The sequence below is a fragment of the Lissotriton vulgaris genome, chromosome 7, assembly GCF_964263255.1.
Source record: "Lissotriton vulgaris chromosome 7, aLisVul1.2, whole genome shotgun sequence".
In the NCBI taxonomy this organism is placed as follows: domain Eukaryota; kingdom Metazoa; phylum Chordata; class Amphibia; order Caudata; family Salamandridae; genus Lissotriton; species Lissotriton vulgaris.
In genome coordinates, this window is record NC_141695.1 from 1111919690 (window position 1) to 1111934646 (window position 14957).

Here is a 14957-nt window from a genome sequence, read left to right on the forward strand (position 1 = left end):
GAGCCAGCTCACTGGGCCTCCAGGCAGGGAGGCAATCCAAGTGGCAGTTCTCCTGCCCAGCAACAGCAGCAGCCCCCTCAGGATCCTGGAAGAGAACATTTTTTTAGGGGACACAGCCCCTTCTTATACTACAAAATCGTTTGTTCTGGCACAGGGTGAGGGGGAAAACCAGTCGCAGCTGGTTGGTGAGCACTTTTGATGTGCTCAGCCCCTCACTCTATTCACTGGCAGGCATAGGGTCGGTAGACGCACCACAGGGGGCGGAGCCAGCATTGTGTGGGGAAAGCCCAGCCCTATTCAGGAACAAGGTGCACTCCTCCCCAGCCATCAGCATGCTAATCTCAACACTCACACCGGGCAGACCCATCATGACTCATGGAGCCTGGCATCCCAGCCAGCTCCAGCCAATCACACGTCAGTACCTTACAGCACACGCATAGCCATGTCTAGAAATGGCACTTCCACACTAGACACATACACGCCGCATACATCATTTCGCAGCATTCAATCACACGAGTCCGCACATACCAGACTCGAGCCTGTACACCCCACGCATCAGGAACTACCAGGGACACATACATTCCCCATGCATTCCTATGGGAGGGCAGGCCAACCTTACTCAACGCACTCAGAGTGCGCACGCACTTTCCACTGGGACACAGTGAAAGTGCGCAGAACCCAAAAATCACCATCACCAGGTCACTATTAAAAGCAAAAAGTTTAGGGGTGAACCTGCCAGAAGGACGAAGTCCAACACATGCCATATTCTTATGAGTTAGGAATGTATGAAGAGGATTGGGAGGCGGAGCAGGACCCCTTAGAAATACTGCCACCCCAGGACATGGACTGGTATGAGAAGCTGGGTGATGCCAGTGGCCTGGACACTACCCAAGATTCTGCATGCTGTCTACCCCAACCCTGCTACAGAGGAGGGGCATTATACGCTACAGTGGTGTGTATGGCTGCATATGCCTTGGAGCTGCAGCTCCCTGTGGTAGCAGTCTAGACTAACGTCTTGACAGAGGTCCTCCAGCCTTGTGTCTTCAGCTCAGAATCCTTGCTGCCTTTCAATGAGGCCTTGATGGACGTTCTTCTGGGCACCTGGTCCAAGGCCAGCTCATGGACATTTTTTCTTCGGCTGCCACATCAGCCTTCGCTTTTTAAGTCCCCTCTGGTACAGAAGTATTTTGAAGGGGTTAACACATTTGTTTCCCACCCTACTCCCTTTATCATGCCACAGTGGGACCTTAGTTTGGTCCTTACTTTCTTGATGTGCACACCGTTTGCGCCACTGCACAACTGCCCTCTATGGTTGTTCACTGTCAAAACAGTCTTTTTAGTGGCAATGACTTCTGCCAGAAGGGTGAGCGAACTGTAGGCATTGAAAGAAAAAGACACACAATTGATGGACGGAATGCAGAACAAATCAAAATATTCACCCCCAGTCAGGAGATCTGGGTTAAATCCATCATTCTTTTGCTCACCATGTGCTGTAGGCATTGTCATCTTAGCCTCCTTACCTGACAGTCTTGCCGGACAAAGTGGTACTAAAAAGTAGGGCATCCTTTTTGCCTAAGGTTGGAACTCCCTTTCATCTGAGACAGTCCGTTACTATGCCCACTTTCTATGTGCCTCCGCACCCTTCCAAAGAAGAGAGCCTTTTCATTGTCTGGACCCAAAAAGAGCGTTATCGTTCTACCTTGTTCGCAATGAAGAGTTCCTGGTGGATGACCAACTCTTTGTAGGGTACATCAGAGCAGGGTTGTGCTGTTTAGTAGAGGACCATCTCCCGTTGGGTTATCCTCTGTATAAAGATTTGTCACACCTTGGCAAAGAAGGTGGCTCCTGACGGTCTTAGGGCCCATTCCACTAGGGCAAAGGCAGTCACTGCAGCCCTCCAGCGTGGCATTCCAATTGCTGATAGCTGCCAAGCGGTCACGTGGCCATCTCTGCACACGTTTGCCAGACACTATTGCCTGGATTCTCAGGTTCGCAGAGAGAACCTGTTTGGTCGCTCTGTTCTGCAGGATTTTCTGGTCTAAAAGCTTCGGCAGTCCCACCTTCGGTGGAGGTATTGCTTGGGTATCTATTCAAAGGTAAGGAATCTGCAGCTAGATGTTGCTAACAGATGGAAAATTTGCTTACCTTCGGTAATGCCTTCGCTAACCTCAGATTTCTTACTGACCCACCCATCCTCCCCACATTACGGAATTGTTTTTAGTGTCAGGGCTGTTCCCCTTCAGAGCCCTGGCTGTCACGCTTCTGGCGTGGTAAGTCGTTAAAAGTACTGATGTCAGTGCACCAGAGTGACGATGCGGATGTCACGATGATGACTAACTCGACGCCGCCAATGTCACATGGAGTCGACCGACACCACCAACCGGCACGCAGGGGTACTGCTAAGAAAAATCTTCCGGATCCATCGTGACTCCTGGAAGTATAAAGGGAACAAATCTGCATCTAGATCATGCCTCTACCAGATAATGCCTTACCGAAGGTAAGTAACTTGTCCTTTAATGCACTCCAGTCCCTGCTGTGCAAGGGGGAGCGATTCTGAGTAAGTTACCACTATGCTTTGATTGCACTGGCCCAGCAGCAGCTCCACATAGATGGTGACATGGGGCTTACACTCGGGCCAGAAAACAGGAAGACTAGAGGTCTGTCCAAGCCCTTTACCTGTAATGTGTGGCATAGTTTTTCTGTTGGCACCATTCAGGCATTCAGTGCTGATCGGTGCTTTTGTTTACTACACTGCCTCTGCTACGTGGGACTGCTATTTAAAGTTCCGTGGTACTAAACTGTGGTCACATATGTCTGGAACTTGCCCTAAACAGAATGACACATTCACAGAGGTAACACACAATGCCAACCTCTACTGCACAGTAAGAATAGCACATGCTGCATAAAGGCAAAGGTTGGTGCAATTGGGCTGGACCTATACACTTTAAAATGTTAAATGCTTACTGAATATAACCAGAATCTAATAGGTATTTTTGTTTAACCCTCACTATCTATCAGGTAGTGGCCGAAACGGGTGGGCACCTTGGGCTGGCTAAAAAAAAGAAAGTAAGTGAGTAAATGCGCTGCTTACTTAAAACCTCTATTTAATCTAGGACTGTCACAAAAGCCTAAATATGGGGCCCTTTGAAATGTGGGGGCCCTCCGCCAGAGTCCATTTTGTACATGCCTGAAAACGTCTTTGGATGATAAATTACATGAGCACTAGGTATACTTTTGAAGTTAAGCCTTTCATCCATAATTTAGCGAGTCTGCTCTTTGCAAGTATGATTAGCTGTGCAATTAATCTTGTGCATTCAATTTGCTAGTTAGACTTTTTATTTCCACATTTATCTTTTAATCCCACTTTAAAGATGCTCCTCCAGTGCTTTCTTTAGTTGAATGAAACCAGCATATGGCACAGATATTGACAGACCTTCTGCTAGATTTATAGCCATCGCCTTGGCCATTCTTCTGGCAGATATATCCACTTTGATGAGTTTACCACTGCCAAGGTGTAGATAACTTTTTCTGTGATTTCCAACAGCATTTGTTTTTGCATTCTGTTTTATTTGGGACAATTAAAATCCATTCGCTGTAAAAACTTTTTCCGTAGACGGACAAAGATGAGCAGATCCGAAAAATCAAATCCAGACATGGAGATGAACTGACCTCGTTGATAGGATATTTTCCAACCAAAAAACAGTTGGAAGACTGGATTCATGCAAAAGTACGAGATATTCGACAGACTCATGATGCACTGAACAAGTTCAAGTAAGTATTCTTCTATTCTGCCTCTTGCTTTAGGTTGGCATGCTGGGCAGGGGGTGAAAAGAGATGAAATTATCTCATTTTAACACTACGCACCTAAGAGCAGGTGCTCTTAATGTAATGGTTCAAGTCTTAAAAAGTGAGTAGGTGAGGTTCAAATGAGCAGCATAATAGGTTTGTTTTTGTACTCAAAAACAGGAGCTAATGAGGCAATGAGGCAATGGTATTGAATTGTTCCTTTCAGTTGTTATACTATTGTGAGTGGAAGAAACTTATTTTCAAATTATACTGGTCATATTAAATATTTTTTTTATATCTGTTTTGCATTGTGGAAGGATGATTTAATGCTGTAAATCCAGACCCCAGTCTGAGTATTTTCATATTCATTTTATGTTTACACGTGTATTTTTTTCTGTTAAACCAAGAAGTATGCTTTCTCATTGTTACATGTATGATTTTAACACCCTAAAATTAGCCATAATCTGAGATCTTACAGGTTCTATACTCAGGCAACACATCTATTTTGTTGATAACATAGATCGTACATGGTCTTACGTTTTTAGATACATAGGATAACAATGAGGTTGGCATGGATGGCTGTATTTCATGGCTACAGTAATGTCACCTTCAGGTACCGGTCCCATTGGGTGTCAAAATCTTTCTTCCACCACCTCCTATCACCATGGATACATTATGATGCATTAATGGTTAGAGTTCTATATATGAGGAACTCTTCTTCTCCCTCACCATCAATTCTTCCAGTAGAATCCTTGACTCTAGGAGGGATAATTCTGTGATAACAGACCGGTTGACTACATTGACCGGAATCCCCTGCTGCAATTTCACATCACATATTTATATGCGTGTAATGGGGGCAATCCAAACTCACGCTGTAGCTGAGCAAACTACTTTCATTTAATCCCACAATTTCTCCCAACCTGGAGATCTGAATCAGATCCCACCTCAGCAACCGTACCATGTCAACCTTTCCCCTATCTACAACTTTTGCCAGTTTTCCTGTCCTTACCAAGGCATTTTTCCACTCGAGTACAACTTTGTACGTGCTTTGCAAACACAAATTCCTAGTCCTGATTCACATAGTTTGTATCAGTGAAATTTTAACTCATAAATTCCACTTATGAACAGAAAAATTTCTCCGGGGGTTGTAGCATTCTCGCGTTTTCAAACTCAGGGTTTGGTTAGAGTAAATGGAAGGATGTTCGATGTTTCTGGCTGGGTAACTTCTTTAATTAGATGAAAACCCACATACTAATAAGCTATGCATACCTATTGCAAGTAGGTTCTCGCTCTAAGAAAGCACATGAGTGCGCCCCTGTCACAGAGGTAAGCGTTCCTCCACGTTTTAAATTTGGATGGAATGCTCCCATGTTTAATTGATTTTCTCCATGTGGGGAAAAATATTTCCCCATGGTGGGGAAAAACAGATTGTGCTAAAAGAAAATTATGGCATGTTTTTGCTCATGGAATTTTTTCACCTGAAACTAGATGTTGTTTTGTTGGATAGTCTGCTCTAAGCAAACAAGTAATCTTAAGGGGGCATTTTTGAAATTGCCTTACTTAGAAATTTGAGTTGTCCCCAATATACTTAATCAAAGTCATTAAATTGACTAACAGTGTAGATAAAACAAGAGTTCTCTTTACACAGTCTTCTAACAGTTGCCAACAATAGGAATTCTAGAATGTTTTCTTGAACTAAAAAACTGTATCTTAGTTTTAGACACTAATGCAAACACTTTGCTTCCACTGCGAAGACTTTGTTGTGACACCATGTTAGGTATAAAATTATTATAATTTCCAAAACCTGTTAAATTGATTAAAACATTTGTGCAGCAAACATTTCCAAAAGCAAACATATTTCAGAGTATCTCGCCCTGACAATTTGAGTTTCGGGCCGGGCAAGGCGATTCCTCAGGATCTTAAGGGATGCCACAAATACGAAACAGGAAAAAGCTTTGCTTGCTGGATTTTATGGGTTTTTGAAAAGCCCTTTAGCCCCTCACTATTAAATTAGGTCTTAACAAAGTTAATGAAGATTAGGCAATCCTAAACCCTTTCTGCAAGTTGTTGATTTGCATGTGAGATAAGTTGTATTTAGATATGTTGATAACAACAACTTGTTATCAACAAATCCAAATACAACTTATCTCAGGGTCTTCATTTGTTCCTACGCACCATACTAATAAACTTGAAATCGATATCAGCCTTTCTAAATTGATGCGCAACTTAAGACTGCGACATTTGTTTGAGAACATCGTCCAAACTGAAGATAGAGAAAAGGATGAACAATTCAAAGACCTCAGACCAAAAAGTACCTACCAAGCACCTCTAATTCCTAAGACACTCGATTCCTTTGAAATCTTGTGAAGAATGATATCATGAAACTAGATTTCAAAAAACGTTTGAAATTCCAAAATCTATCCAAAAGTGAAATGAACACACTACAAAAATGGGGGAGCCCTGGTTATTATGGATGTCAACTTTTACACAACCCAAGTTAATGAACATGTAAAGGATAGAGAAATGAATCTTCCATTAGGCTATGATCCTACTGAAAACTTTCAAGAATTGTTATATCAACTGCTGAAGAAAGCTCATGAAGCAGGAACAATCACAGAAAGGACCAAAAGATATCTCACACCTTAACACCCCAGAACACCAACCCTTTACATGTTGCCCAAAATCCACAAAGACCTCACAAATCCTCCCCAGAGACCTATCATGACTACCAAAGGCAGCATTCATGAATCTATTGTAACATTTTTGGACACTCCCCTGCAAAATCTGGTTATCAAGATGAACACTTATGTCACAGATACAACAGACTTCTTAAAGAAAATTGAGCAAGTTCAATTATCAGACAATCAAGAAATATGGCTATGCACCATAGACATCAAATCCCTCTACACATCAATCCCACACAATTTGGGGATTGAGGCAGTGGAAGAAATATTGCTGACTTCAGAACTGGAGCTTAGTTTCCAGGTCTTCCTCATGGAATTATTGACCTTTACGCTATATCAGAGCTACTTTCTTTGGGACAATGAATTCTATCTCCAACTAACGGGCACATCGATGGGCAACTGTGCTGCCCCAGTGTACGCGAATACCTTCATAAATGCCTTCGAAACCAAGAACCTCTTAAAACGGGAACCATCAAAGAAACATGCACTGTTATTCCTACGATACATAGACGACATCTTCGTACTGTGGCAGGGGTACACATCAGGAACTCCTAATAGCTTTGGAAGATCTTAACACCATAAACGACCGCATTCAATTCACCTATCAGACAGATAATACCTCAATTGCTTATCTAGATGTACTGCTGATTCGAAAAGGTAACAAAATTGAAACTACGCTATGCAAGAAAATCACAGATTGGAATAACTTGCTCCATTACAGGAGCTGTCATCAACTGTCGCTGAAAAATAATTTACCATTATCCCAACTATACTAAGTTAAAAGGATTGTATCAAACCCAGATGAATCACAGATCCAAATGGCTACCATGATCAGTCGATTTAATGAACGGGTTACCCGAGCTCAAGACAAGTGCTCACTCAAAACCAGAGAAGAATTACTGAGACCGACGTGCAAAATCAAACAATCTCGAACAGTGGTTTTATCAAAGTTCTCGACATTGAGTCATCAATATTAAAGGATTATCCGATCTCATTGGCCACTAATAGCAGGAGAACCAGATTTCAATGGCATTTTCGTGTCTGAACCCATTTTTGGTTATACCAGGAGCAAAAATATCCAAGAGTTGTTAAAGCTCACCACATCAACAGATTCAGCAGAATACGAAGAGACAATCCCATGCTACAATTCCAACTGCCACAGCATCATTGAAGGGAATACAATTATGCACCCGATGCGAGGGACACCCATTAAGTTGAAAGTTGCTGCTACTTGCGACACGGCCAATGTCATATATCTTTTAAAATGCCATGTGGGCTAGTATATGTATGCAAAACCATCAGGAAAATAAAGACCCGCATCCTGCAACACAAAAGCAATATAAGGACTAAAAACATGAAATCAACAATAGCCATTCACTTCAATGAAAAACAACACAGCATAGCCCAATTGAGATTTACCATCTTATAAATTGTAGAGAAGTCGGCTGGAAGAGACAACAATAAGATTCTACTACAGAGGGAGAACAGTTGGATTTATTTATTAAATTCTATGAAGCCCAATAGACTCAATGACCGCCTGGAATTTGCTTGCTATCTTTGAACCAGACTGACACCATCCTTACGAGACATTTTTTAATCCGACAGCTACCACAGTACATTCTGTACTATTTCTTCACCTCTGTCTCATGCTATCATCCTCGAAACGTAAAGCTTTCTTTCTATCTTGACTATTTTACGATCATTTATTATCTTCTTTTTTCACTTTAACGCCTTATTATTTTTTCACTCGAACGCCTTATTTGTACCTTTATTCCTTTTTCCATGCTACTTCACATTCCATTTCCGAACAGTTACCAAAAGAGAACAATATTTCCATCACATGGCTACAAGATGGGCGAACCACTATGTATTTACATGAGGTTGTTACATAATGAGGATACATAGTGAATTTATAAGTGGCATAAATCACAGCAATTCATAAGGCTTTCGCACCTTTCCATGATGGCGCCGTTAGAGGCAACAGTTAACAGAGTCCACTTTTTATTTCCAAACGAATTAACAGCACATTCGGCGTTAGCTATTCACACCGATACTCTGTGATTACGGACACTCACCACTTATGGTGCACAATCTTGCTAAAGAGGTAAGAAAATCCTAGCACGCGATGGTTTGCTTGCAGTTCAACTTCGTTAAGAGTTAATCACACTCATTTATGTAATCGAAAGGCACCGCGCGACATCTGTAACTAACTTCACAGAGCTGTTTTTTTTTACCGGGGCACTTCTTTATTCACTCACGGAGCTTCCAATAACTATGGGTTTTTATTTCCACAATTTGTTCTACGGTTTTAGTACTTTTGCCTCCTCTTTAGATTGATTTCCGCTATACACTTTTATTCAGGATGAAAATTAATCACGCATGTTTTGAAATATTCTGGTCACTTTTACAGGTTAAATAACAACACAACTCGTTCGTTAATTTGTTTTTTAACCCACCACCGCGCTCACTCACGTAATGAAACGTCAAGAATGTATCTTTATGATTTAGTGAGTGGATCCTCAAATAAGCTTTATGTTCACCTTTAGATTTCCCCTGAAGAAGTGCACAAAGGTGCACGAAATGCATTGGGAATACTCTTGTTATAAGCATGATGTTATAACTACAGAAGGATATATACTTGAAAACATATCAACCTTCCAAAGATATTCATGGATTGAATAAAACTTTAATATTTCCTATATCTTGAACAAACTTTAGTTCATCATTGGATTATTTTTTGATTTAACAAACTAATCGCACACTGCGATTCACGCTGAGCTCAGAGGGTCGCCCCTTAATTCTAGGGGGCGCTTCTTTTTTCATCAGGCACTGAAAGCAGGATCCCAACGGTTGGTTAGAGTCCAGGGAGGCAGCACTCTGTCGCCTCCGCCTTGCCGGTCCGGCCGTGGGGTATGGGGTTACGGCTAGGGAACGGTCTCCCCGCCCCTGTCTTGTGCTCTGTGGCGTTGGCGCCCCTCTAGGGCCTCCCGTGGGTCTCTCTACCACAGTTTCGTGTCAACGTATGTTGTTCCTCCAACCACTGCCACGCCACCTCCGGGGTTTGGAAAAATTGAGCCTTGTCCTTATAAATCACTTTTAGTTTGGCCGGGAACAGTAACATGTATGGGATTTGGAGTTTAGATTTTATTGAGTCGTAGGAGCCTCTCTGCCTCTGCACTTCCTGGCTGTAGTCTGGAAAAAACATTATGTGGGCATTATCGAGACGGATTTCCCCAAGTTTTCTAGCTTCCCGCAGTATCATGTCTCTGTCTAAAAAATTCAGGAAATGAGCTATGACCGGCCTAGGCATTGCTCCCATCGATGGTTTAGCCAGCAGCGCCCGATGAGCCCTTTCGATGACAAAACCTGTCGAGAATTTATCCTTAGGAAAGTTGCGTAGTAGCCAGGAGTGCAAGAACTCCGTCATATTTGTGCCCTCAATTCCATCTCTAAATCCCACAAAGGGGAGGTTGTTGCGTCTTGCCCTGTTTTCCGCGTCGTCCACCTTCCACAGCAGCTGCTTGTGAGAGAATTGGAGTTCCCCCAGACTTTTTCTCACTTCTTGTAGTGTATCCTCCACTTCGCCCAATCTCGTTTCGGATTCTGTCACTCTTGCCGCCAAATTTTGGATATCCTGTCGCAGAAGAGTTACTTCTGAGCCCACCACTCCAATCTTGTTCTCCAGGGCTTCGCGAATGGCCTGTATTGCATTCATCAGTAAGGCCGTATCTGAGCGGGTAGCCGCAGGATCCTCTTCCGGCAGGGGGGCCATCTTGGTATAGCGATCCAGCATTCCCTGCTTGGGAGGTTTGGGGTCCTAGTCCTTCAGCTTGTCCATGTTGCCTCGTTGTGCACCACGATCCTTCAGGAACCACAGTGCTACAGTGGTGTCCAATCTCTCACCTCAACCTGCCACTCTCAGGCCCCTTGGCTTATAGACCTCCCTGTTCATGTGTCCAGGCTCTCAGCCTGTGATCGCCACCTCGTCCCCTCGGTGGGGGGGGAGTCAACAGAGGAGAAGGCAAGGAGGCAAATCCGCACCCCCCCAGGCGGTCAAGGCCAGCGGGGTCCAGGACAGGTCTCACCACAACAAACCCGCTGCGATCAAACAGGCCACTCGCGGCCTGCACAGCCTGGACAGATCAGGCGGAGAAGCGATGCAGGCCAGGCAGGCCCGTCCCCGCTGTGGCTCCATGGTTGTCACCGTCCCAGCTGCTATTCCCAGTTGGGCCTCAGGATGGATGATATGTGCCAGTAGACATATTGAGGCTGGAGGCCCTTGTTATCCGGACCAGCGGCTCTCCCGGGCCTCCCTCAACAATTCCGGGGCCTCAGGGGCAATCCCAGTCCTGGTTACTGGCAGGGACTTCGCCGCCCCCCTCCTCCTTCGAACCCTGCAGGTGGGCGAATGCACCACGGTGCCAACCTCCCTGATGCAGCTCCCCTCTGTTGCTCACTTCTGGCACCGTGCCCCTCATTGCCCTCCTTTGCTGGGTCTCGGTATCAGCAGCAGCTCCTTCACTCACCGTCGGGCCAGCTTCCTGGAGTCGATGCAGTGCTCCGCAGGCGCCACACTCCCCTCTTCAATCCTGGCGGCAGAGCGGTAATGCACCGCCGGGCACCTACAGCTCCACACTGCCTGCCAGTCCACAGGCGCACCGCCCCTCCTCGCAGCTCCACTGGGTCTCCCTCGTGGGCGAATCGCAGCTCCCACTCGCCGGCCTCCCCGACTCAGCGCCTCTCTGCTGCGTACTCCAGTTACCGCGCCCTCCTCAGCTCCCTCTCGCTGCCCGGCCCGGCAGTAGCAGCCCGGCCGGCGGGTCGTGGTCTCGGCGGCAGCTCTTCCACACTCCGTCAGGCCAGCTTTCTGGAGCCGAGGCAGATCTCTGTGAGCGCTCCACCTCCCACTGCTTTTTGTTAGTGTCCTCAGCGAGGCGGTAATGCACCGCGGGGCACCCACAGCTCCTCACCGCCAGCAATGTCCTCGGCCGCACCGTCTCGCCTCTCAGCCCCATGACGTCGCCATCTTGGGAAACTCTCCGGGGCCCACGTACCAGTCTCCTCCACCGCAGATTACAGGCGAACCTCCACCCACACTTGCTACCTTTTGTTGTCGGATGTATAAGAACCCTGTATATGGACCCCCACGGCTATGGGTATGCTGTTTTGGGGACCTCGGGCCACCAATATATACGTCAGATCACTTCAGCTTGCCGGAGCAGTTCAGGCACACGTCTTACACGGCCATGTTGCTGGCCATGCCCCCTAATATTTACAGTGTTGGTCTCTTTGTTCTTATTATGGTATCAAATGTGTGTGTATTTATTTAGTTCTCCCATGTGCTTATTTCAGCAAAGAACTGGCGTCTGCAGAGCAGAATAAAAACCACCTGAGCAGTGAGCTACGCCGAAAGGAGGAGCAATTGACAAATTATGAAGAAAGGCTTTTCAATTTATGTGGCAGCCAAGACTTTGATAGTGACCTTACTCGTCTTCAGGAAGATATTGAGAAATCATCTAAGCAACGGGGTGAGTTCCTTTAATAATCTGTTATTTTAATACAGTAATGTAAGAAATTAGGTTATTAATTGAGGGGGATAGGTAACCTCCTGAAATAATAATCACAATGCATTTCAGGGTTAACCACTACAGTCACTAAATCAAAATATGTGCTGAACCCACTGGCCGCTATGTCATAGAGAACACAGGCTTAACTTGTAGGCAATGTGTTAAGTATTTACTCAGTACTAGGAGGCATCCATCCTGGACTATATGTAACGTGTATGAGTAATATGCCATTTATGTTGTTGCGTGTTTATCTAGGTTCCTGATCGATACTGTGACCTTATGCCCCTATTCGGCTATAAATCCATTTATTCCCTATATTGGCATAACCGTTCAAGTGCGATTTTCTGAAAAGTCATCTCTGGCCTCACACGAACAGAGCCACATTCCAGCATAGTTCTCTCTGCCACTTCCTTTGCGACCAATTAGTGCAATGACAGAGCAGTAGTCACTATCTGATATTCCTAGATAACACTCCGAGTTCTTCAACAAGATAAAAACTCAGCAAACCTGGAAATCCCCGCTTGCTATGTTTTGATTAGTAATGGAACTCTAATGAGCAACTGATAACTATCACTTCCTAGTGACATCTTTAATTGACGTCTTATGTCCAGCAAACTTGCGTCAAACCCGGCACCTGTCAGGTATAAATATTACCAACGTTGCCTTAAGCAATGCGAGCTACTGTTGCTGATGCCAGCTGCCTGCAAGACCCCGTGTTGGTAAATCTAGCACTCTGTCGCTGCAGCCTGCTGTCCCTGTGGTGGTGAAGCTGCTGATACCATTATCGCTGCTAAAGCGCGAACTATGGTGCAGTACGCTTAAGGAGCTGAACAGCCGTCCTCTGCGAAGACATCCAGCAAATTCCAGCTGCCCGTGGACGCTGTCCCCCCTCCTTCCTCGACGCGCTGAAGAGACCCGCTGCCTTTCTCGTGCAGAGAAATCCAGCTCCGGCGTTTCCGGTCTACCCTCGCGGGTGACTGGGATATCGAGAGAGACCCCTGAAGGAGATACCAATCCTCCATCATTCTATTCAGAGGTATGGTGTTGACTAAACCCTTAGACGAGAATTCTTGAAACAAACCTTGGCAAAACCAACTTAACTTAAAGCTACTTACTTACTCCCCTTTCACGTGTTAGGCTTAGGTCAGGCACACTGGGGTAGGCTTAGTTAGAAGCACCAGTTGAGTATGTTAGACTAATGTATATATGACTGTATATATGTTTTATTACTTTTAAACCATTGTATGGCTAAGAAACCATATCAATGCTTTTACAGTTCTATTTCGCAATCCTTATCTTACTGTACGTACTTTTTATAATAACAATTATTGCAATTGTGGCAATACATTTCTCTTGTGCGAGAAGAAAGACTGTTCAATAAATGTTAACCCTTTATTGACAAACGCCCGTCTCTCTATTCTCTACATCTCGTGAAAGTAAACTGCACTAGACTGACTGAGTGAAATACATGTCTATTGTTTCACACGACCCTAGAGATTGACTCTTGATCTGAGGAGCAAAGTTGTCATGTTGCACGGTTGTTGGAAAGCTGAATCCCTTCTTGTCTGTGCCAAGGAAGCTGATCACTTCCTATGCAGAGAAGAAAGTTTCCAGTGACCTCTGAGCTAGTTGGTAACACAACCCAATTAAGTTTAGCATAGTCAGTGGAGGCCTGGAATATCCGCAGTTCCACGTCGATACTACTGTTTATGTTATTCCAATGCGCAGGGCCTAGTGGGAAACTAGGAACTACACTACATGGCGCCCAACGTTTGGTAAGGCGATAAACTAACGCAAGACTTTTAGAGTAACTCAGTCGTGCATATTTCACACCCCTTTCTCCCGTAAATACTCCAATAGACGTCTGGAGTGGGTGAAAGGTTAAAATCCGCCCGAACTTAGTAGGAAGAGATTCCTATGTAAAGCTCTGGTTTATTCAACGTTAAAGGATACAGTGTTCCAAAATATTGTGCACCTAATCTTTGTCTCCTTGGAGACCTACTCTGCAAACCTCGCATTTTTACAATGCCAGAAAACGGAACCTCTGGGGCCGCAGCAGATGCGACTCAGCAAGGTCCTGAATACACAGACCCGGATGCTATTATCATCCCGGTCCACTTAAGAAGATCTATAACGTTAAAACTTATAGAAAACGGACTGACACCTCAAGGTGGTACAGTCATTTTCGTGATAGAGGCTCACGAGTATCGGCAGACAGAGGTATTCTATTCATGGATAAACTTTCCAGCGGTAAACGCTAGAACAAAAGAGTTTCACTATTACAAAATAGAGAAACCTCCGGAAGAGTACGCTCCTTTCGAGGAGATTGAAATTCCACTTAAATTTCAAGAGCACCTGCTCTGGTTTAATGGCGCCCTAAAACATAATGATCACATTACCAGGCTCGGTCCACTAGGTAGACCAGGAGCAACGTGGCCGGTTCTAGCCAGCTACACACCACATCCTGACATTGTAAAAATGTCTAGAGAAGAGCTGTTAGTACAGCTAAACACATTAATAAAAATACATAGGCAATTAGTCCAATATGTAATGCGGACTGCAACAGTCCAGCCAGCTGTTAATACACCACAGCTGACCCCTCATCAGGGGAACACAAATAAAATTACACCACAGAACATACAGTCATGTCTTGGTAAAACACCCGTAAAACGGGAACAAATTCCTTTCTGGTTAGCACAGAAAATCACTCAAATAGAGGCAGTATTTCCTGATACTACCCCCATTGAGAAACACAGAATCTTGACCATCTGCCTTCCAATGGGAATCGCACCACACGTGGAGGACTGTGACACTTGGGGTACAGTCTTTGCTTCCATTTACACAAAAACACACGGTGTTCCGTCTATGGCGGTAATACCAGAAGTGCTAAAACAGATTCAAAATGAATTCGGTCCAGAGC

At 44.7% G+C, this 14957-nt stretch overlaps 1 protein-coding gene across 1 annotated transcript in view; it reads left to right on the forward strand.

Annotated features, from left to right (window-relative positions):
- The window catches only part of RAD50 (RAD50 double strand break repair protein), a 441934-nt gene that overhangs the window by 200425 nt on the left and 226552 nt on the right, over positions 1–14957 (forward strand). Inside the window, exons 12-13 of the mRNA XM_086931566.1 lie at positions 3614–3771; positions 11823–11998. Of these exons, the coding sequence (XP_086787692.1) occupies positions 3614–3771; positions 11823–11998 (334 nt within the window). The remainder of the gene's footprint in view (positions 1–3613; positions 3772–11822; positions 11999–14957) is intronic.